General features: G+C 43.1%; 1 protein-coding gene across 5 annotated transcripts; it reads left to right on the plus strand.

Annotated features, from left to right (window-relative positions):
* The first annotated feature begins 2,378 nt into the window (after positions 1-2,378).
* Positions 2,379-22,011, plus strand: LOC147190676 (ras/Rap GTPase-activating protein SynGAP-like). Of its 5 annotated transcripts, XM_086136339.1 has the most exons (19): positions 2,379-2,544; positions 7,000-7,088; positions 7,290-7,411; positions 9,010-9,163; positions 9,462-9,560; positions 9,710-9,949; positions 10,178-10,513; positions 10,604-10,748; positions 11,062-11,206; positions 11,294-11,530; positions 11,732-11,933; positions 12,063-12,253; positions 13,169-13,373; positions 13,508-14,080; positions 15,052-15,549; positions 15,962-16,108; positions 16,275-16,486; positions 17,110-17,182; positions 17,947-22,011. In XM_086136339.1, exons 1-19 carry the CDS (start codon positions 2,382-2,384, stop codon positions 17,983-17,985), a joined length of 3,870 nt encoding a protein of 1,289 aa, XP_085992465.1. In that variant the 5' UTR covers positions 2,379-2,381; the 3' UTR covers positions 17,986-22,011. The 5 variants fall into 5 exon arrangements, with proteins under 5 accessions (XP_085992465.1, XP_085992462.1, XP_085992460.1 ...); XM_086136336.1 differs by lacking the exons at positions 2,379-2,544; positions 7,000-7,088; positions 7,290-7,411 and having other exon boundaries at positions 8,975-9,163; positions 17,947-18,029; positions 19,512-22,011; XM_086136334.1 differs by lacking the exons at positions 2,379-2,544; positions 7,000-7,088; positions 7,290-7,411 and having other exon boundaries at positions 8,975-9,163.
* Positions 22,012-22,521: the final 510 nt, after the last annotated feature.

The raw sequence follows: 22,521 nt of genomic DNA on the forward strand, positions 1-22,521 counted from the left end.
GAAGGGGCCAAAGTTTCTCCCTCACAAATGCAAAATAGAAAGTAGCAATAAGTGATTTTCGCATCAGTGTGGGAGATTAAACTAACTCGGGGTGTAATTTGAGCTCTATCGCACACTTCCAATCTCCTTGCAATTAAGGGGCGCGGTGGGGTTCCTCCAACAAGAGGAGAGCACTCGCAGGGCGGGCTACGTCGCCTCTCGTAGGCGGTGCTTCCTCAACCCCCAACCCGCTCCCCCCCTATCCGTCTATCTCACGCGCCATCTCCGCCCTCCGGGGAGATGCGCATCCTTTGAGCAAGCGACTCTTCTTTCTTGCTCCTGCCGCCGTCTTTAATCGCAATCGGTCTGCGGAAGGAGACGCCGGTTCGGTGTCCGACTCTACTGGACCTCCCTGTGGATTCACACCCAAGAGTTTTTGTCGAAGACGGAGTCTGAACCGAACCCAGAAAGAACAAATGCTGCAAAAATGTGGATGTTTACCTTTTTGGGATGCGTGCGCGGCTCGTCGCTGTCGGGAGGGAAAGTGTTGGTAACGCTAATCGGGAGTTCCGACTGATTCCAGGTGCCCGTGAACGCATCATGTCCACAGCCAGCAGGCTCCAAAGAGAGAGTGCAACATCTCAGCTGCCCCCGGTGGTCCTCACTAGAGTTGGAGGAGGAAGAAAAGAGGTGATGATAATGATGATGATGCTTCAGTAATCTGATGTACACACGCGCACACACTTTTGCTCATAAAACAGATGACCAAGGCCGACGCGCAAACATTTGCAGGGGATGAGTGAGGGGTCACTCCAGGGGGACGCACAGGTGTGATTCTCAGCCCAGCCGCTGTCGCCGTGGCAACCTGACAACCGGCCCAGTGGATCTGCAGCCTCGGATGTGACTGAGCTGTCAACGTTTCATCACTAGGAAGCAACCCCCCATCATTTTTGGGTGAGTGCTGTACACAGTATACAGTCAGTTTGGCAGCAAAACAAGCAAGCGGGGGTCTTCCATCTGTACACTCACCGCAATCACTATTAGGGACCCCCATGTAATGTACTGTAGTCTATTTCAAATGCTCAGTTTGGATGGACATTGTCAAGACCGCAGCCTGTTAAGTACCTGATATCGTCGTGATCCACACCATGCACGTTTTCAGCAAAAGTGAACTCGGATGTTGATTCTGGAGGCATTAAAGAGGTAGCAGCAATGCTGAATTAGCATTTAAAAAATGTATATATATTTTGTGCTGAAATGTAGCTAACCTTCTAAGCCCTCAAACTGCTTAATTTACCGTGCTAGTAGTTACTACAATCACCCGTGTACTAATTACCACAATTGCACTATATCATCCTATTTTGTATGAATGAGACGTTTAGTTAGTTTGTCTCTTGTTGCGTTAGGCCTAATTATAGCGTTTTGTACAAATGAGGTTTTTACTTGCCTTATTTCCAACTATGTATGACTTATGAGTCACTACGCTCTGTGTCCCACTACGTAGGTACGAATTGAAAGTGGTAGGAGACGAGGGTATCTGCAAAAAGACAGCATTGCCATAGTACTATTTTAGAAAACATCGGGTCACGGCAACATGTAGTAAAGAAAACTCTGTTGCACTTCATTTGCTTTTTCTGAAGTGACTACTTGGAATTGAAATGGAGTTGCATGAAATGTTAACCAGGCCAAACATTAGTTTAATTTGTTTCGCTTTGATACCCAGAGGTTCATTTTGTTCCATTAATAATGCATGTGAGGAAACGCTCAGTTTCCCACACTTAACTTGAGAGTGCTGTAATGCAAATCTATTTTGGAGTATTTAAATCTGTTTCCCTCTCAAATGAATGACAAAAAATATATATATCAAAATACTGTATCCTTCTAGTGATCATTGCTTTTGAAAACATCGACCAGTTATTACATTTCTGGTGTAGCCAAGAAGCGATGGAAGTTATTTCCAGAAAAGGTGAAATGATGAATGGAAGAATCACAATGAGCTCTGATGTTGAAAATTATTTTTACAATTTTTAGGTTGTTTAAAAAAAATAAATTAAAAGAGAGAGCCTCCTCAATAATTCTAAAATTTGAGTTAGTTGGCCACTTCCTAGTTTTAGACAATTGGATATTTTACTTTTAATATTTCTTTGTAAATGTGAAACAAAATCTCTTGTGTACACGCCAGTCAGAAAGAAGAGCTAGCGTAACATGCATGTGCAATAAAAAAAAAAATCCTATCAATTAATCATAGGAACAGCTTGAGGTTGAGCAGGAGCCATGGTGACATTTAGGCCGTAAAAGGGCAACCATGATGAGCTGTGTTGCTTCGACTTGTGACACAGGATGCTGGAATTCATATGATCGACTTCCAAAAGTCGGAGGAAAACACGTGCAATAACTCCACAATGAAGTTGACTTTGAGTGTGTGTGTGTGTGTGTGTGTGTGCGTGTGCGCGCCTTATAGCTGCATGGACGCGTCGTCAAAGTCGTGGCTGCCACATCAGGGTCAGTTTGTTTTGGGTGGTCAAGTGGAAGTGTGCTGTGGCGGACCCGGCGTTTTAACCCCAAGTGAGTGCGCACCGATCCCCACCCCAAACTGTCTGTTGTGTTTCACGTTCCCTCCGCCATGGAGGTTGTATCAATTTGACGTGGCGTGTTGGTTTGTTTTTTTTGTATGTATGTATGTGTATGTATCGACTTGGAAGGATTTTTTTTTTTTTAAATGACGAGTTGAGATGTTGCATGTGTATCCTGGTCCAAATTCACACTTAGGAATCCAAATTGCAAACCGCAAAGGAGCGATGAACAGACACGTTCTTCATGGCGACTCCTCCAATATGATGATAAAAAATGAACGTAATTTTCCGCCAAGGCGATGGCGCAGAGGGGGGGGGGGAAAGTTTGGCAGTTTAGTGTCGCCCATCTGTCAAGGCTTCCGATTGGGGCTGATTTGGGTGAATTCCTTTGTAGGATTTTATCCAAATTGGAGTCCTGAAATGGTTTGCTTCATGCCAAAATGTCCATCTTCCTTTTTTTCTTTTTTAACTTTTAGAGAATGATCAAATTCTGAATTGACTTTTACACCATATTCCGCTAACATTGATGGTGTCGGGGAAAAAAATGGTTGATAATTAAATGTTGCCCATCTCTCTCGGGTAGCTGCTACCAATTGGGATTTATTTGAGAAAATTCCCTTAGTAGCATTTTGTCAGTTAGAAGCGGAGCCCTGAAATTCACCTGAAATGGCCATTCCGTGCCAAACTGGGCGACTTTCTGGTCACTTTCAGGCATCCACCCATTGTCGTTTCGATGGCTGAAACTGGTGTCAGCGGCTGTTTTTATTGGAGTTTTTTTTTTTTTTTTTTCGTTTTAACTATCCGAGAATCCGAGAAGTTTCAAGTGTGGGTAAATCCGCTTATTTGCAAACTCACCATGCTGTGTTAATAAGAGAAAAAAAAATCACACACACACACATTGGGAGAGCTAACGATGTTCCTATGGCAACCAGGCCACAGTCCTTTCAGGGTTTTTTTGCATGTGCCCGGGTGAAAGGCGAGAATTCAGGACTACAAAAGCAACAAAATGAAATAATGTTTCTCTGACAGCCTTTTTTTCCCCATATTTTTGTGACATGGCATGCTGATGTCATCTCATGCTCATCCCCACATTTTAGCCAATGGGAGCTGGCCTTCTGCAGCTTCCTCCCGCCCCCACACTGCGCTACCTCAACCCCTCCACCCACCTCTGCTGTTCAAATCCTGCAGCGCTGCTTCTTCTCCTTTTTCTGCCGTGTCTATTTTTTAATTTTTTTTTATTTACTTGATTGGTGCCTGCGGTTCTAAAAATAGCAGCAGTCAGAAGTGTCACTTGTCTTTCTTTGCTCACTTTGCATAAACCCCCGAGAGCTCCGCTATTGCGTTCGTTAAATGATAATACGTCATTAGAGATGCAGGTTTTGCATCATACATTGTGTGGTCTTGAGTTGGAATTGGAATGCATGTTGTTTTTTGGAGGGGGGGGGGGTGACATTTGATCTGACAATGTGGGATATGCTGTATGTTGTTGTAGGCGTATTAGCACCAAGCTAAAATGAAAAAATATGTGATTACGGTCACATTTTAGCAAGAAAAAAAGTCTCACTATTCAAGTCAGATTATGACTTGTTTGGTTTCATAGCATGCTGACTGTTTTTTTAGATTGTTTTGCCACATCGTTATGTTCAACTAACAAAATAAAAGCACGCCTTTATTCTTGTAAGATGACAAATTCTAATATTTAGCCTTTTTTTTTCATAAAATTATGATAAATGTATTCTGTGTTAATATTTTGAGGCTTTTATACTATTTTATATTATTCTCATATTTTAATTTTGTGTCACCCTAATCATTATGCGTATGCAACTTTTTAAAACAACCTTTAAAACAAGTAGGGATGTGAATACATCATCGGAATTTTGATTTTTACATTTGAAGAGTCCTGGCTGTTCCAAATGTTAGTACAGTAGGCGATTTGGGGTTGCTATAGAAACAGCAGAGCAGCTGTTTTTGTGAACCATACATATTTTTTTTAACATGATGTTTCAAGGTCACGTTCATGCATATCAAGTGTTTAAGATGACCTGCGAACACGTCGAGCTTCATTGGGGCTTTTCCCCCCGCTCGTCGGTCCTTTGGCGGACTCGGGCTCAACCCTCCCGGGGCGACGCCGTCAGCTTGTCAAAGAGGCATCAACTTGATGTGTCGAGATTTTTTTTTTTTTCTTCCTCTCAATGCCGTCATGGAGGGTGATCGCTTGGGCGGCTCGCTTCAAACGAGCAAATCAGACTCCCTGAACCTTTTTTTTTTTTTTAAGACACATCAACCACTTCAGACCCAGGGTAGACTTTCTAGACGCACTGCTTGATCACTGCTGCGTCGCAGCTTTTGGGCATTTGGGATGGATTTCCTCAGTTTGCTGAGGAATTGTATCATGTTGCATAAGTCGATGTCATTAATTATGACAACCATATTATCCTAGATTAAAATTCCCTGCTTCTCATAGTGAGTTTCAGGAGGCTGTTATGTTCATACAGAAGGGAAGGTCGAACATTTGGGATGACAATTAACCCTCACATATTGAGTACATCATTCACAGAATTGACAATTAGTATATTTAGGGGGGCCCTGTCCACTAGTAGTCACTGAAAAACTAACTTATTTGGGGGAGGTAGGGGGTTGTTTGGTTTTTTGTGCTCTAGTGTAAAAATTTTGCTTTGGTGTTATCTTAGGGCCATAGAACTATGTTGAAGTGAGGGCTCAATCAGTCAGGTTATTGAAAAACTGTTCTTTGCTGACATTTTGTGGCATCTATTTGTCTTGGCTTGGATTCTTGAAACATTTTTGTGGGTCTACTCGTGATAGCCATTACTACTGAATTTCCTGTCGCTAAGTGAAGGTTCAATTTGTTCGGTTTGGGCCACAAATTTGGGAGCAAATAAACAAAATCTCGAGGTTAAGTTCATCTTTGAAGGACCACTGGATGTGACCAAAATGACCTAAAAAAAAGTTTTTGGTGTTTTTTTTTTTTTTTTTTTTTTTTTGGTTTTGGGGTCTGAAGTGTTTTGGGGGGGAGTCGTTACAATTCACTACAATGTGGAATGACAAAATAATGAAAATATTTCAGTTTATCGCCCATCTAGTGTAGCCGACACGGTTCAAGTTTGGTAGCAAACGGAGAAAATCTCAAGAACAATAATTCCATGCTACCAAGAAAATTTGGAGGGGATTTTTCCCGCAATCCCATCAACTAAAAATGTAACAACCATGCACATTTTGATGAGTTTTGGAATATTATGTCATTTGCTTTGGCCTAAAACAGTGCCTAGTTGTGAATGTCAAGGAAATTTTTTTGGGGGGGCTGGGGGATGTTGCGATTTCATTCAACTCTGATTGCATTAAAAGGCATGCATTCGTAGAGGAACACATGATAAGTGGCGAGTATGGTTCTCTTAACACCCACTCCGCAGTCTTCTTCCTCGGTATCGCAGTTTGCTGGAGGTCGGAGCCACCCACACACGCAGCAATTTACATCCCGAATAGGGAGAGAGGCAAAACACACACACACACACACACATGTGCACACACACACACATGTGCACACACAATCACAAACACACGCACACACATACACTTATACGCACGCGCATATTCGGCACACACACACGCATTCATTTTGCGTCACATTAGTTCGTTAGGTGGCCGCTTCACCGCTCGGGTTCAGGACGTGCACTGCGTCTTGTGTGTTTTGTTTGTATCGTGCCGCCACCTTGAGCGGTTCAAATGTGAGCTAGTCGTTTCCATGGAGACCAAACAATTAGCCCATGTTTCAGAATAGAACCTGGCAAGCGTCCCATTTGCAGGCTTTGGGAGGAAATCACAGGATGACAGTGTGTGTCTTTTGCTGACATTAGTCATTGAAGTCAAAGAAACAGACCAAAAATAGGATAGAGGAGGAACAGGAAATTGATCATTGGTGTTGTAGTGTAATAGGAAACATCTTGTCACAAACGTATTACATGTTCCCAATGTGGAGGGGAAAAAAATGGTTCCATGTTGAAGGCTTTTCAGGGCCACACCGTAAATACTGAAGCTCTGAGAATTTTACGGGGGAGGAAAAGGATACAGAGTAAAATTCACCTGTTTTCATTGCAGTTACTGTTGTTTTTTTATTCTTAATGGGGAAAAGGCAGCCAAGTATTTGAGCGACGAATTTATTTGTCTCAAGTGTCGAAACGGTTGGCGGTAAAAAGCCACTTTTGTCACCGTTACGGCGACTGCGGATGTCTGTCCTCATGTTTTTATTGATACTGTTGTTGACATGTTAAATGTCCGTCATGGTTTTGTCATTAACTTGCGTGTCTGCTCAGCTGTGGTTTCGAATTCAGTGGACTCTCCAAAGTGGAACACTGTCAACTGTGATACTAAATTAATGGTCTAGAATTCTTTTAAGTTTATTTAACCTGTGGTGCCCTTTCGTCCTCCCCAGACCAATCGCGCAGGGCAAGTTTTGCCTCTGTGCGACAGTCAAGCATGGAAACTCCTCCCAACGCTACCCCACAGTCCTTCAGACAGCCAGTGAGTGCACAAAAACACATTCGTGGGACTAAAACCCACTTTCATTCATTATTTCATCGTGTCACATTGGATTTGTAGTTGTTTATCGACCATAGGTGGGTTGATAATTTGAGATCCAGAAATACTGGCTAGTAGGGGACTTCAGTTGCTGAGTAGCTAACTAACTATTTCCTCACCATTTTTTTTTTTTTTAACATTCAGAGTTTCCTCAATAGAAGGCTGAAGGGCTCCATCAAGAGGGCCAAAAGTCAGCCCAAACTAGACCGGACCAGCAGCTTTCGACAAATGATTCTGCCCCGGTTCCGTAGCGCTGATCAAGAGAGGTTGGTCGCTTTTGTATTTACAGCGCTTGTGGAAAACAATGTGAATGGAACTGCTTTGGGGTATCGTTTCATTATATTTGTATGGTAATGGGACAATGCAAAAAAGAAAAAGAAGAATGCAGCCCATGCGGCTGTGATGCCAGATTCTTCTTTTTCATCCTAACGCGGGGTCACATCTCAAAGGAATCCGGGCTGCATTGTTGTCAGAAATTTTCTGCTGTACATAACACAATTCAGTCACGACGCGAGCGAACGGGAAGTGAAGATGTCGAGGCAGAAAGTGGAGCTATTGTGCTGACGCTACCCACAGGAAGAAGAGAAGAGACATTTTTGGGGCAGATACCGGTATATGGGTGACCAGTGTTGTTTATGTATGGATGCTAAAAAGGCTTTAAAGTTGATATTCTTGCGTTATTGAACGCGGTCCCTTGCTCGTTCCAAGCTAAGGTACAAATATGGTCCCTTTCCCATTAAAAGCGAAATTGCTACTGCTCCTTGCCAAAGAAAGGGAAGGAGTTGCATTTGCTAAGTTGCTATTCGCTTTAAAAAATGAATTACCTACTAAATATCATTCAAGACATTTTGAGGATATGCATCAGTGTCCAATAAAGTTAAGCGTCATGCAAGAAAAATATTGCGATTAAAAAAATAAAAATAACAACCCTCCATTAAAGCTGGGGGTGCTGTGGAAATCTAGGGGTGGTTAGGCTCAGGGCTGTGGTCACCTTGACTTCCTGGCCGTGTTTCATACCACTGCCCGACAGCTGCCTTCACAGCCGGCTTCCCGTTCTGCCCACACACACTTAATTCTTCCCGTTGATGCTGCAAAGGCATCCGACGTCCAACTTCGCACTCTCTCTTCCCATCGCAGCTGCTCGTAGTTGCCTGCCAAGCTCTTGTTTTGTTTGCTTTTTTCTTAAACCATTTTTTTCATATTTTTCATCCAATGTTCTCTGAAGAGCAAAAAAAAAAAAAACTGGTTAATTCCTCAAAATGTACCGGTAATCTTTTACTTTTCTTTTTTTTTTTTTTAAACACCAAATTCAGTCTTGAAAAAAATTCTTGATCATGCGAAATCAGCTAGCATGCCCCTGTCACTACTGTTAAACCGAGCAATAATCACGTATTAAGTGGTCTCGATGTATCTTTTATTTCTATTGCTCTCTGCGGAAGACCAAAATCAAGATAATTCCTAAACCCCCCGCCCAAAAAAAACTCCAATTCACTTACTTTTCCCTTCCATCAGAAAGGAAGTTATTTCCTACTATGTACATTTTCCATCGCGCCGCTGCGCTAGCTAACGAATGACACAGATGAGTCGAGTCAACAAGCCAAACTGCAAACAGCAAGAATTACAGCTCTTGCCCCCCCCTCCCCCAAACTCATTATAAAAGGATCATCTCCGAAAATATATATTTAGATTGTCAGGTGTGATGACGGTTCCTTGAGTCTCTGTGACTCACTTGTGTATTGAATGAAAGTCTTCTGCGCAAGTTTATTTAAGGATGATGACAGTCACGTACCAGAAGCTGTGAAAATAAATGCATTGTGTTTTTTTTTTTTTTTTGTCTTTCTTTCTATTCTCTTACCCCCACAAGGACACGCTTGATGCAGAGTTTCAAAGAATCCCACTCCCACGAGTCGCTGCTCTCTCCCAGCAGCGCTGCCGAGGCTTTGGACTTGGTGCTGGACGAAGACGCCGTCATAAAGCCGGTCCACTCCAGCATTTTAGGACAAGAATATTGCTTTGAGGTGGGTACTCGCCCACAAGAATCCACTCAAATTGTTGTCGCATTCCTGTTTGAAGTGTTAAGAACCTGTCCTCTTCATGCAGTAGAAACTAAATGGAGAGATTTTTTTTTTATTTTTTATTTGCATTACTGTGACCACAAAAGCATGAGGCACACATTTCAGCATAGGTGATGATCCATGTGCTGCTAAAAGTCAATTGCTAAATTGGTTCCTTGCCTGATGAAAAGTTATGTTACCTCAGCTGTTTCCTTTCCTGGTTTATTGACTGAAAAAAAAAATGGTCTTTTTCCATCTTTAGGTGACCACAAATTCAGGGACAAAATGCTTCGCCTGTCGTTCTGCATCGGAGAGAGACAAGTGGATTGAAAACCTGCAAAGAGCCGTCAAACCCAACAAGGTGAACCTAATACTGATTCAAGTCTGATTTCAAGCAAACCCTTTGGCATCAGTCATGAAATTGTGGATATTGGGATGAGCTCTGAGTACTTATTTGCCAAGTTCAAATGTCAAGTACTGTGGCTAAGGCTCATGAATGTTCTTGTCCAGGACAACAGCAGGCGTGTGGACAACGTTCTGAAGTTATGGATCATCGAAGCCCGGGACCTTCCGACCAAGAAGCGCTACTACTGTGAGCTGTGCCTGGACGACATGCTGTATGCCCGCACCACCAGCAAACCTCGCACGGACACCGTCTTCTGGGGCGAGCATTTTGAGTTCAACAACCTGCCCACCATTCGTAGCCTTCGGTTGCACCTCTACAAGGAGACGGACAAAAAGAGACGCAAGGTAATGTTACTTTGGCGGTACATTTCCAAAATGGATTTGAGCAACCAAATGTGATTCCTTTCCTCTTAAAAAGCAACGTTCGCAACTGCGCTTGCCTGGCTCAATCAGGGGCTGACTTTCCAAGTATGCAGCAGTTATAGTGAAGTTCACAAATATGGATTCTTGCCTGACCTAAGTTACCAAATTCGGTTCCGGACAAATGGCTGCATTGTGTTGTTGGCGTTCTAGGAGAAAAGCACATACCTTGGCCTGGTCAGCATCCCCATCTCCAGCATCACGGGCCGTCAGTTTGTGGAGCAGTGGTACCCCGTCATCCAGTCCAGCGTCTTGGCCAAAAGCGGCGGCGTTGGGAGCGGCAAAGTCATCAACGCCTCGCTCCGCGTCAAGTCACGCTACCAGACTATGAACATCCTCCCCATGGAGCTCTACAAGGAGTTTGCGGAGTACATCACCAACAACTACCGAACACTGTGCGCAGTCCTGGAGCCGCTGTTGAGCGTAAAGAGTAAAGAGGAAGTGGCATTTGCCCTGGTGCACATCCTCCAAAGCACCGGCAAAACCAAGGTAAACAAGAACTACCTTTATTGGGGGGGTTTTAACATGAGAAGCCTCATCTTAAAATAAATAAATGAATAAAATGCGACCCGCTCTCAGGAGTTCCTCTCCGACATGGCGATGTGTGAGGTGGATCGATTCATGGAGCGTGAGCACATGATCTTCCGCGAGAACACGCTCGCCACGAAGGCTGTGGAGGAGTACCTCAAGCTGATCGGTCACCGATACCTCAAGGAAGGGATAGGTAGGAACTGCGGGAGAACCCGAAAATTGCTCTTGTCGGCCGCACGCCAGTGAAAATACCAAACAGGGTTCCAGTTGTGTGAAAAAGAATAGGTGTCGACATCAATTGATTTGTCAACAACTAATCAATTACCAAATGACTCGACAACTACTCTCAGAATGGAGCAATGGCTTAGAGCCGTCGTTTAACTTAAAATGAAGTTCCCCAAAGCTCAGTTACCAAATACGCTGACAAGTGGCCAAAAGATAAGTGAACAAATATATTCCTTACCTGTGAAATGCTTAATGAGCAAATATGTCCCGATGTCCTTCAGGCGACTTCATCCGAGCCCTGTATGAATCTGAAGAAAACTGCGAGGTGGACCCCATGCGAGTCCCGCCGTCAGTCCTGGCGGACCACCAAGCTAACCTCCGCATGTGCTGTGAGCTCTTACTCTGCAAGATCATCAACTCCCTCTGGTGCGAATCTTATCTTTCCAAGAAGATGTCGTCTCCGTTTATCCGCTGCATTCTCTCTGACTCGGAGTCTTGTCACACTTGTTCCAGCATTTTCCCTCGCGAGCTGAAGGAGGTGTTTGCCTCGTGGCGGGCCCGCTGCGCCGAGCGCGGCAGGGAGGACCTGGCTGACAGCCTCATCAGCTCCTCGCTATTCCTCCGCTTCATGTGCCCGGCCATCATGTCGCCCTCGCTCTTCAACCTGACGCAGGAGTACCCGGTGGAGCGTACCTCGCGGACCCTCACACTCATCGCCAAGGTCATGCAGAACTTGGCCAGCTTCAGCAAGTGAGTCCTTTAAAAGCTCCGGGACTAAACTTGACTCGCCAAATATGCCCCCCCCCCCCCCCAACCCCCTAATAAGAAATTTGCAGATATGGTTCCTTGCCCATTAAACAATGAAGTTAACAAAAATGGCTCCTCACCGATCATCCCGATAACGTTTATCAAAAAGCTAAGTTACCAAATATAGTTCTTTGGCTCATATAGGTTTGGGCCCAAGGAAGAATACATGTACTTCATGAACGAGTTCCTGGAGATGGAGTGGGGCTCCATGCAGCAGTTCCTCTATGAAATCTCCAACATGGACGCTGGAGGGAACGCGGGAGGCTTTGAGGGCTACATCGACCTCGGCAGGGAACTGTCCATGCTGCACAGCCTGCTATGGGAGGTCATGGGCCAGCTCAGCAAGGTTGGTGCCCCCACCCCGTATATCAGATTTTTGGATCCGACGTGACTTTTTTTTTTTTTTTCTTCATGTTCATGTGAACAGTACAATTCTGGTTTGGTTGCGGTGACGTTTTCCCTAAACATCCCACAGGACGCCATTCTCAAACTGGGTCCGCTGCCTCGGCTGTTGAATGACATCAGTGTGGCCCTGCGGAACCCTCAGCTACACGCCGCCACCAACCACCAACCCGAGCGGCCCAAGGACAGACTCTTCTCTCGGCCCACGTTCAATCGCCTCATGTCCTCCGACTTCCAGAGCCTGATGATGCGCGACTTAAACAGGTAGGTGGCCCCATCTTAATATTTTGCCCCTCCTCCTCCATTTCAAAAACAGACCATTGTGTCCTTCGGGAGGCCTCACTGTGTCGGGTAATTCTTCACGCGTGACACTGCGGCGCCACGTGGGTGTAATTAACAGCGAAGCGCAGAACGAGAAATTTCACAGGAAGGGAATTGTGCAACTCCAAAACACAATCCCCAGCTTACTTCCGAGAGCCCCTCTAATGTCACCTAATTTATCTCCAAAGGCAAGACGTTCTTTTTTTTTTTTTTAAATCAATCGGTAATTGCTGGCACCATCTGTTCCCAGACCCTCTTCACCAAACCCCTTTTTCTTCCGCCTCACACTTCCTATTATCAGGAGACGCAGACTCTCATTATAGCCTAACACTTTAAATGAGAACTCTTAACGTAAGAACAACAACAGCTGTAATTGTGACCGTTTCCCCTCAACTGCATTTGCCTTGAATCATTCCACTGGTGTTTTTATATGACGCAATGAGAAATGAAAATCCGCCAAACCACTGATATACGGATTATTTCCTCAAAGAGTGGGTGAAAAATAAATGCAGCTCTCAAACAGGATGCCCACCTTTCCCAATGAGAACATTTTGAACATTTGAGTCAGTCTGCACATGTGGGAATTTTTAAAAAATATTTTTTAAATTCTTAATGTTGGGCTTTTCTTCTGATATTTGGAGGAAAATGGAATAGGAATGATCTGAACAGTTTGAATTTGAAATTGTTTTAAACTGATCAAAAATGTCGGAATGAGAGCTGAAAAATGGCAAGGTGATTTTGGTAAGAACACCTAAGGAAATTACTTCAGAAATGTAAGGATTTGAAGCTCTTTTCTACTCAAGCGTCATCTGTCGGGTCAGGTGGGACACTAACTGGACCTTTGTGTCGTGCCTCAAGTTCCATAGATATCAACCGCCTGCCGTCGCCCCCCACTGGTGTGTCGGCCGTTGAGTCTCTCTCGTCCAACCTCAACATGAGGCGCCAGGCCGAACGAGACCTGCGCTCGTCCCGGGAGGTGTTCTATGTCACCCGGCCTCCGCTGGCCCGCTCCAGCCCGGCATATTGCACCAGCAGTTCAGACATCACGGAACCCGACCCCAAGGTAACGCAGCATTATAATACAATATTGTTTATGACTACCTTTTCCATTTTCATTGTTTTGTTTCATTCCTGATGGCTTGATTGACGTTAATTCGGATTTTCCATAAATCTTCTTTTGTCATCACTGCTTTTCAGGTTCACAGCGTGAATAAAAGTGTGTCCATGATGGACCTCCAAGACTCACGCATGAACAGCATCTCCAACCTGAACTCCGTGGGGGACATGCTCACGTCCTCGCAGGCCTCCATCGCCGGGCTGGGCCACAGTTTCGGCAACTTGGGGGGCCCACTCCGAATGGCCGGCCACCTGCCCGGCGGCTCGGCGGGCTCCGGCCTGAGGCTTAGCCAGATTGGCCACATCGGCGGCCCCACTGAGTCCATTTCCCAGCAGCAGCAGCAGGCGGCGGCAGCCATGCACTACCCGCTGTCCTTCCAGAACCCTCTCTTCCACCTGGCGGCGCAGAACTCCCCGGCCCAGCCCCCGCCGCCGCCCCTCCTGTTGGCCCCGGAGCCGGAGAACGGCCACCATGACTATACCCCGGCGTTCGGCAATAACGTGTTCTCCCGCAGCGAGGACCTGTCGGTGCTGCGCTCTCAGAACAGCCTAGTTCAGCCCAGCATCGTCCACTCACACAGCTACAGCGATGATTTCACCCGTCAGAACCAGAACAACGATTTAGTTTGGCATCAGCTCTCACTGCAAGTGCAGGTAAGTGTGCTGCTTCCATGCATGAAAAACTCCCATTTACTTAAAAAAATAAAATAAAATAGTGGCAGCTAAGCAGTGTAACTGAAAACCCACACTGGCACGGGAAAGACATGCAAACTCCACACAGGAAGACCGAGGCCCTGAATCGAAACCACGACCTCTGCACTGTAAGGCGGATGTGCAGTGTGTAACACATGACAATTTTAAAAAGTAACTAGTAATATGTGTCAGTCATACTGTGTAGGCTGCAGTGGTTCTAATGATACCGTTATGTACTGTATTGTCCTGAGCTATTTCTATCCTGCTGCGTGGGCTGCAATGAATCGCTCAGCTGCTTGTTTTTTTTTTTTTTAAATACAGTTGTTGTGAAGACGATTGTTCTTGTTGAATTAATTACCAACTTGTCTGTTTTTAATCAAATATTAACTTAGCATAGCTTATTTTAAAACAGCATACTCAAATGCTTTTGGGGAGGGGGGGGGGGGGGATGTGCACATTTACCGCATTTCAGTGAGGAAGGCTCACGGCTATTTAGCCAGGGAGCCTTGCTTAGCATGAAGGAGCACATTCAAATGGCATTCTGGGACATGACAGGAAGAACGCCCCCTTGCCTAGTTAGCTTAGCATAAAACAAATGATGTTTCAGGCTGTTTCAATGAGAAAGTGCCTAGAATGGTAGAATGTCATTTGGGGGGGTGTCAGCAAGAAAGCTAGTTTGCCATTAGCCCTGCTTAGCATCAAGTGCAGAACGATTTCTATACACATTTTCGGAAATAGTTTGTTTTATTTCATTTTTGACAGGTGGGCTGCCCCTCCAAAGACTCAACTGTTTGTATGCTGTACAAGCAATTGAAAAGTCCATTTTCCATTGTCGGTCCCCTTGAGCTGACATTTCTTTGATGAATGCTGCATTCACGACCCGGGGGTGTTAAATCTTTCAAGCTCTCCCTCCTCTCAACCTCTGTCGTCAGGAGTCGCTCCAGCAGCAGCACATGATGGGCGTCGCTTCTCAGACGCCCACCGGAACCGGCACGCCCGCCTCCTTGGCCACGCCGCCTACGACCGTCCACCCTGTGCGCCAGTCCTCCATCGCCCCCCAGCTCCTCAAATCCCAGCGCTCCGTCAACACCCCGGCCACGGCCACGCCGCCCAAGGCCCGACCCCAGAGCAGGAATCTCCTATTGGAGTCTACGGACGCAAACTTTGTTCAGGCCAAACAGCGGCAAACTCAGCCACCGCCACAACAACAACAACAGCAACCAACACAAACGCAGCAGCAGGACACTGTGGCTGATAGTCCGGCTCCCGGGCTGCCTTTTCAGACGGGGGCCGCCAAAGAGAACCAGAACCCATCCTCGGCGGTTGCCACCGCCGAAGACTCGAAGGACACGCCAACCAAAAGCGGCAAAAAGTCGCAACAGTTGCAGCCTCCGCAGCAACATCTGCTTAAGCCCCTTGGCAACAAACAGGTTAGTCATTCAATCTCGCCATTTGGTCTTCAATTACGCAAATGCAGATGGTAGCGATTCTACTAAAAAGTGTTGTTAGAGTGATTGTATCCACATGAAATCAAATATTTCATATGAGAACTTGCATTGCAGTAACATGTAGGAGAAACTGCAAGACTTGAATGGAACTGTTTGGTTGCCTTGGTAGGTGCTGTTGTTTTGGATAGCAACATCATTCAAATAAGCTCAGCAATTAACCGTCCATTTGTCAATATATTTAAAAATTGTTGGAGAACAAAACAAACGCTTGTCACTCTTTCCCTCACAAGATAAGAAAACCTTGATTTGTGTCACAATGGAGAAATTCCCAATTTACAGCCGCAAAATTATGAAAGGGAGAAGTGACCATAACTTTTCTCCATGTCATTTTCAGGGTTCCCAGTCCAACCTGAATGAGCGCACGGTGGCCTGGGTGTCCAACATGCCGCATCTTTCCGCCGACATTGAGAGTCTGAGGCCCGACCGCGAGGGCCAGCTTAAGGAGTACTCCAAGAGCATGGACGAATCCCGCCTGGAGAGGGTAACCACAACAGTTTTTGTACGCATAAAAGTAGAGGTGGCAAAAGTATTCAAACGCTGAATTAATTAGAAGTAGAAAGGAAAAACTCTCGCTGAGGTTCATTGAAGATTCTAAATTGTCCACATTGTCCGGTGCGCCGTATCATTCATCAAGTGAAACTTTGCAGGTGAGGGAGTACGAGGAGGAGATCCACTCCTTGAAAGAGCGCCTGAAGATGTCCCATCGCAAGCTGGAGGAATACGAGCATAGGCTCGCGTCGCAGGAGCAGCAAACCAGCAAGATCCTGCAGCAGTACCAGTGCCGCCTGGAGGACAGCGAGCGGCGTCTTAAACAGCAGCAAGTGGAGAAGGACTCCCAAATCAAAGGCATCATCAACAGGTGACGCTTCAGAGAATGTCTGCGGGCCCCCCTTATTTATATACTTTCATTTTACCACGGCAATCCTGACACACATATTTTGGGGGGAGGTATCATACAATGGTCAATATCTGGATGAAAAACATAAAACGCAGGGATAGATTACAGTGTAAAATGGGAGAGACGGTCACAGTTCTTACGGAGAAGTGTCCAAAGTTCGGCCTTGGGGCCATTTGCGGTCTTTTGTTTGGGCCCCCAATTAATATCCATAGAATAAAAATGAAACGACTCACTTCTGCAATGTTATGAGAATAATTTATCAGCTTGAAAGTAAAACTTAAAATTTAAATCATGTTAAATGCTTTTTTTTTTTTGGGGGGGGGGGGCAAAATTTGCACACCTGCATGCCCTTGCAGTGAGAAAGATGCATCCTAGTTACAGTTAGCCTATCTTAGCGCAAAAGCCGCATCGACAAACGTCCAGACAACACATTGCAATAGTGAGTGGAACAAATTCAGCATGCCAAGGCCTTAATATAATAAAAATGATAATAAAACTTATATAGCAGGATCATATGGCTACGCGTAGCTGTTATTTTATTTTATTTATTTTTGTTATGTTTGCTTCTATTTCCCTGTTGTCAGACTCATGGCTGTGGAAGATGAGCTGAGAGGGGGTGCCATTCCTGATATTAAGCCTCGAATCCTCACAGACCAGGTTAGTGCCTGAGTCTTAAACATCATTCTCCATTTGCTAGTCAGTGCAGGGTCTCATACAAATATACCACCTTGTCGCTATCTATTCCAAACTACATCCTGAGTGACAGTCAAAAGCTGGATGCTAATCCAGTTGGGGGAAATAGAGGGTTGGCTTTGCGAGGGAATATCATGCCCTCAACACTCAAACTGAAAATAATGTACTGCAATATACGTTTATTAAAGCCCGGTGTGACTCACCAGCGGGCGATGAGTGTTGTGGTGTTGTGAATTAGCCGACTGTGTTCTCGCTGCAATCAGTTATGAGTGATGACTAATGCAATATTTGTTTGTGCGTTGCTTTCGAATGTGAAAGCAAAAGCCATTTTGGGCTTACGGGGGAACCTCTAAGGATGCAATCAAGACACCCTCTAATTATCCAATCAAAACACAGCAGTGAAGAAGCCCCAGCCAATGGTCCCAAAGCTACGTAGCTCAAAGAAAAGCAAACAAAAACAGATACTGTAAAAATGCTCTGGATAAGGCTCTGGGGTAATCCTCATCGTCAGTTGTTCAAATTCAATAGACACAGCCTTTGTTTTTATTACAAGATACCGATAATCAATGCTACTATATTTATACCAAAATGCGAACATTTTGCTCATGCAATGGTTTTGAATGGCATCCATGTCTTCGTCTAATTTTCCCAAAATATTGATTTATTGTTCAACGTGCCGTGGCAATTATCAGCCTCGGCTTCATCCGTTTTTGTTTTCTCCCCAACAGTCTATCTGCCAGGGCTATGGGGGCCTCCCTGGATCCTGACTGCCACTACGAAAGCGACCAGGATCCGTGATGGTCATCCAAGTGTGAGTGCAGAAGCACCAACCACTCCTCTTGAAGATCTGCTTGCCAGTCAAGTAGGACCACACGCACCCAGGCTCCTTGTCGCTACCAAAACTTTTCAAAAAACTTCTGACAATCACTTCACAGCGGAGACCAATTTGTACAAAGACTCCGACTAGAGCTAACATTCCGAGTTTCTTGAGCTAAACCTCCGAGGGTATGAAGATTTGGGGGTGTGGGGCTGTGTTTTCCAGGCTATAAGGCAACACTTGGAAAATGTAGAAGCACAAAAAAAAAAAACTCCAGGCAGTTTAGGATCCTCCTCAAATCTGATCTGAAATCCCAACGTCCCTAACTTTTAATACATGAGCGGTGGTGCGTTGGATTTTTATTTTATTTTATTTTTTAAATACCACACATCATCACTCTCAAGCCTTTCCCTTCCACAAAGAGTCAACGTATCATTATTTTCCATTTTCAAATGGCAATCAATTGATTTGTAATTTGTAAAATGGATTCTTTAATCCTTGGCTCCGATCAAAAATATGAAATTGAAAAATTTGACTTGCACTGAATTGTTACCTGACTCAGAACTTTGATAATGACGTTAGCTTGGCAACCGTCATAATCAGTACGGACTGCGTTCACAAATTTGATCAATTAAAGTGCGCCGACGTCCCAGGTGTTGTACATCCCACTGTCAACTTGACTTGAACTGCAGTAGACCGCTGACAATGTTGAAAAATATTACATTAAATGCAAGAATAAAGCCCTCTCCCCAATACAGGTGACATGCACGTTTTAGTTGAAGATCCCTCGAAAGGCTACTTAATGTTGTTTATTGTGCCAGTGGCCTTTTTAAAGATGGGTAAACGGTGGATTGAAATGTCAAGTGGCATTCTTAAGGATACTCTAATTACGGTAAGGCTTTCATTTAGGGAAAAAAAAAATCCCGTGGTTGCCTTCCACCGTCTACATCATCAGCGGCCGCCGCTTGCAGAATCACGGTACATTTCTAAGCGGCCTTGAAGAAATGTCTACTACTAGTATGGTAACATTGACGACGCATTTACATGATATATGTAACGAAACATGAATATATACATTTGAATTCACCATTTTTAAAAAATGGCTGCCGGTAATTTAATGGACCTTAGATATTTTAAATAAAACCCCCAAATTAAGGACTTGTAGGATTGTAAAAACTTTTCTTGTCGTAAATTAGCCATTTTCCTCCCCCCAAAATAATTTTAAAAATTATATTCATGGTGGTGGTTAATGTGTGTGTATATACGTAAATATAAATTATGAAATAACTAGTTATCGTGAAAATAATGTTTTACACACATTTTGACTTGTTTTACATCATTTACAAATTACCTCCATTAAAAAAAAAAAGGGTGGCTCTTGATCACGAAAGTTTGCCCACCCTGCTGTAAACTAGCATTATTTATACTTTCTTGTATAACTTGGGTTTGTAAAGTGTTGTATAAAACTTTTTCCAGGTATATGGCAAGTCGTGATTTGACTGACTCATCTGTTTGTGAGGCATCGATGTGCATGAGCTTTATAAAACGCGAGGATGAGTAAGCTACCTATTATTAAGATGATGGTGATGATGATGTACTGTATATTTTCTAAAAATACATTTTCTCTCATTCCCTTACTTTTCGGCATTATACACCGGAAACGTGGGGCCGGTGGAAACAACTAAATGGATGCAGGGTAACGGGACATACAGCAACAGCGCCAACTGGAGAATAAGTGTAATATTTGTAAAGGACGCGTCTCTTTTGTAGTCGGCTGATGAATTAATACTGTGTTGTACCACTGAGTCATTTCTATTACCGAGTTCATGAATTGCTCTTTTAAGCTCTTGCCTTTAAAAAGAAACACGTTTTCGTTCAAGATGATTAGCAATGATACAAAGGTTTTTTACCACACACATATAACGTTAGTGTTCAAAATGCACTCAATGATTCACTTTTTTTTTTTTTTTTTTTTTTTTGCATTAACATCGTTCGATCTAGGTTTGGCTCCTAAACTGACGAGTGGATTATCTAATTTTACGTGTATACTAATAATCGAAGGCCGCCAGGCATGGACTTGTTGTAGAGAAATTATCTACTGTACATTATTATAATTATGATGAATTCTTCGGTCTAGAGAGAGTGTGATGATGGCACTGAGCTTGAGTCAAGGTACAATAATGGGTTACAATTTTCTTTTATTATTATGTACAGTATCCATTTATTTTGTTATTTGGCCTGCACTTTGGTTTTGATCTTTGGGTTCTCCTGTGGGGGGAGAAAAAAAAGTTCTATGAAAAGTACAGGATAGGATGATAAGACAATTTATTTTTTACAATCCTGCTTTAACTCGATTTGAATCATTTAAATACAATACTTTTATTGTTTTGTGACATTTTACCGTTAACATTTTAGTGTACTTTCATGAGCTTTTCAAGATCTTGCTTTTATTTAAGTGTTTATTGTCTTTACTCTTTTGCATTTTACTTTGACTGACGTTTTTAAAATCTTGCTTTTATTTGTAATATTTAATGGTTGCTGTATTTTTATTTCTTCTTCTTTTTTGTTTGTCATTTTTTAGGGCACTGCTGCCATTCACAAGTCAGTCTTGGTACGATGCCTCTTGCTTGTGTTTTGGTAAATGTAACGTATAAAAGTAATACCAATTAAAATTTAAAACTTTTTAATTTTTTTTAATTGTCATTTTGACAGCAGCCAAACAGGAAGTGGATTGACCGAAATGTGAAAAAAATTAAAAACAATGAAATCCCCATTTATGATCCCAATACATATATACAAAAAAAAAATATATTTTTAAAAGGTTTTAAAATATTTCTGTTGTTATATTTCGTTACCAAATAAGTAAAAAGCTAGCCCAGCTTCTTTTTAAATTTCAACACGCTGCTCTAACATCGCGTTAGAAAACAGGATACTTTTTTTTTAATTGTCTCACATTTCAGTGTTCCACAGATTAGTACCTTGGTACAAATTATGATTTAAATGTATTCCAGTATATTGGTGTACTTACCAATGCATTATGATGTGTCAAACGGACAAGACAAGCTAATCATTATTTTCTCACTTATGTTTGAATTTTTTGGGTGGTTATTCTTGTTAAGTGCCATTACCGTGAATATCATAAGTGTGTCTTGGTCAGAACACAAGAGATTGAGTAACCTTTAATTTCTCTCGGCTGTCAAAAAGCACAACAAAGTGTATATGGAAAGGTATAATCTTATACGAATGATTCAATTAGCACTTTGCGTTGTAATATTTTGCATATGATATGAACACTAACTATCAAATTGTAGAATACAACATAATATATTTATGAGCCTTTTGGGCGATTCACCTCATCAGTGACAGGAAATATCTTGTACTGTATATTTTGAATGATAACATATTTAAGTATCTAAAAAAAAAGGACGTATTAAATAGACTATTTATTTCTTGGCAGCTATTTATTCTGCACAATTGACTTACTGTGCCACAGATGATCTAAATATTTTTTTGGGGGGGGGGGGGACTCCTGGATGAATCGTGTTCATTGACTTGACATTTGCTTTGAAACAAGCCATGCTTCATTGATAAAAGCCATATCCTCCCCCAATGTTGTATGGTGAATGTTCGATGGAGGAACATTTTTTTTGGTTCATAAAAGTAACTATTGTAGGTATGATTGCACTTGTAATTATGATACCGGTAATTGGTGTACGTGGGTCGACATCATTTATGTTGGAAAACTAAAGGAATGTATTCATTTTTCAAGGTGATTTATTATTCCCCCCCGTGAATTAAATAAAGTAATGCATTCAAAGATGTAAAGATCTGCTTGGCACCTTGCTCTTCCCGCTTTTGTAGGTATCATCAAAGGGTGAGTAGTTTTTCTTCAATTTACATATAAAATTGTATGAGTTGACTTATTATCGTAGTTGCAAATGTTAAAGTGTGACTTAAAACATATCCTGTGAAGTTATGAATTTGTGTCTCCGTGGAGTCATTTTCCTTTGCTTTCGTTGTACAGTAGTTTCTTCCTACTTCTGTTTAAACTTCACAGCCACCAACTGTAAACTCCTGTACAGTTAGTAAATTGTCAGCTGTTGACAAGGGGTGAGTATTTTTGCTTTATTTCATTTTCATGATTGATGTTTATTCATATCCATTGAGCTCAATATCAGTACAGTGTGTAGATACAGCGGGATTAAAAGTGCAAAGGAAAAGGACCAAAAAACAGCACCACCATGTGGTATTTGGGAGTTTAAAATGTTCTTGTGTCTCGCTGCAAGTATCTGTCTGAATTTGATGTGTTTAGTTCGTCACTGCCAAACAGCATTTCGTTCGTTCTTTTCCAGATCATTGCAGGTGTGAACATAAAATTGCAATTGAGAAGTGATTCTATATATATACACTGTGTGTGTGTGTGTATATATATATATATATATATAAAATGGATAATCATGGATGCTGTTAAAGTAAGAGAAGCAGG

This window comes from Hippocampus guttulatus, chromosome 18 (genome assembly GCF_054856545.1).
Source record: "Hippocampus guttulatus isolate MCC_2025c chromosome 18, RoL_Hgut_1.0, whole genome shotgun sequence".
Taxonomy (NCBI): Eukaryota; Metazoa; Chordata; class Actinopteri; order Syngnathiformes; family Syngnathidae; genus Hippocampus; species Hippocampus guttulatus.

What these genes read in the sequence shown, in the direction of transcription:
- LOC147190676 (XM_086136339.1), top strand. Translation starts at nt 2,382, where the DNA reads ATGAAGTTGACTTTGAGTGTGTGTGTGTGTGTGTGTGTGTGCGTGTGC. An exon ending in GACAAGAATATTGCTTTGAG is followed by an intron (nt 9,164 to 9,461) that starts GTGGGTACTCGC and finishes TTCCATCTTTAG; the next exon opens with GTGACCACAAATTCAGGGAC. An exon ending in AGCCCCTTGGCAACAAACAG is followed by an intron (nt 15,550 to 15,961) that starts GTTAGTCATTCA and finishes TGTCATTTTCAG; the next exon opens with GGTTCCCAGTCCAACCTGAA.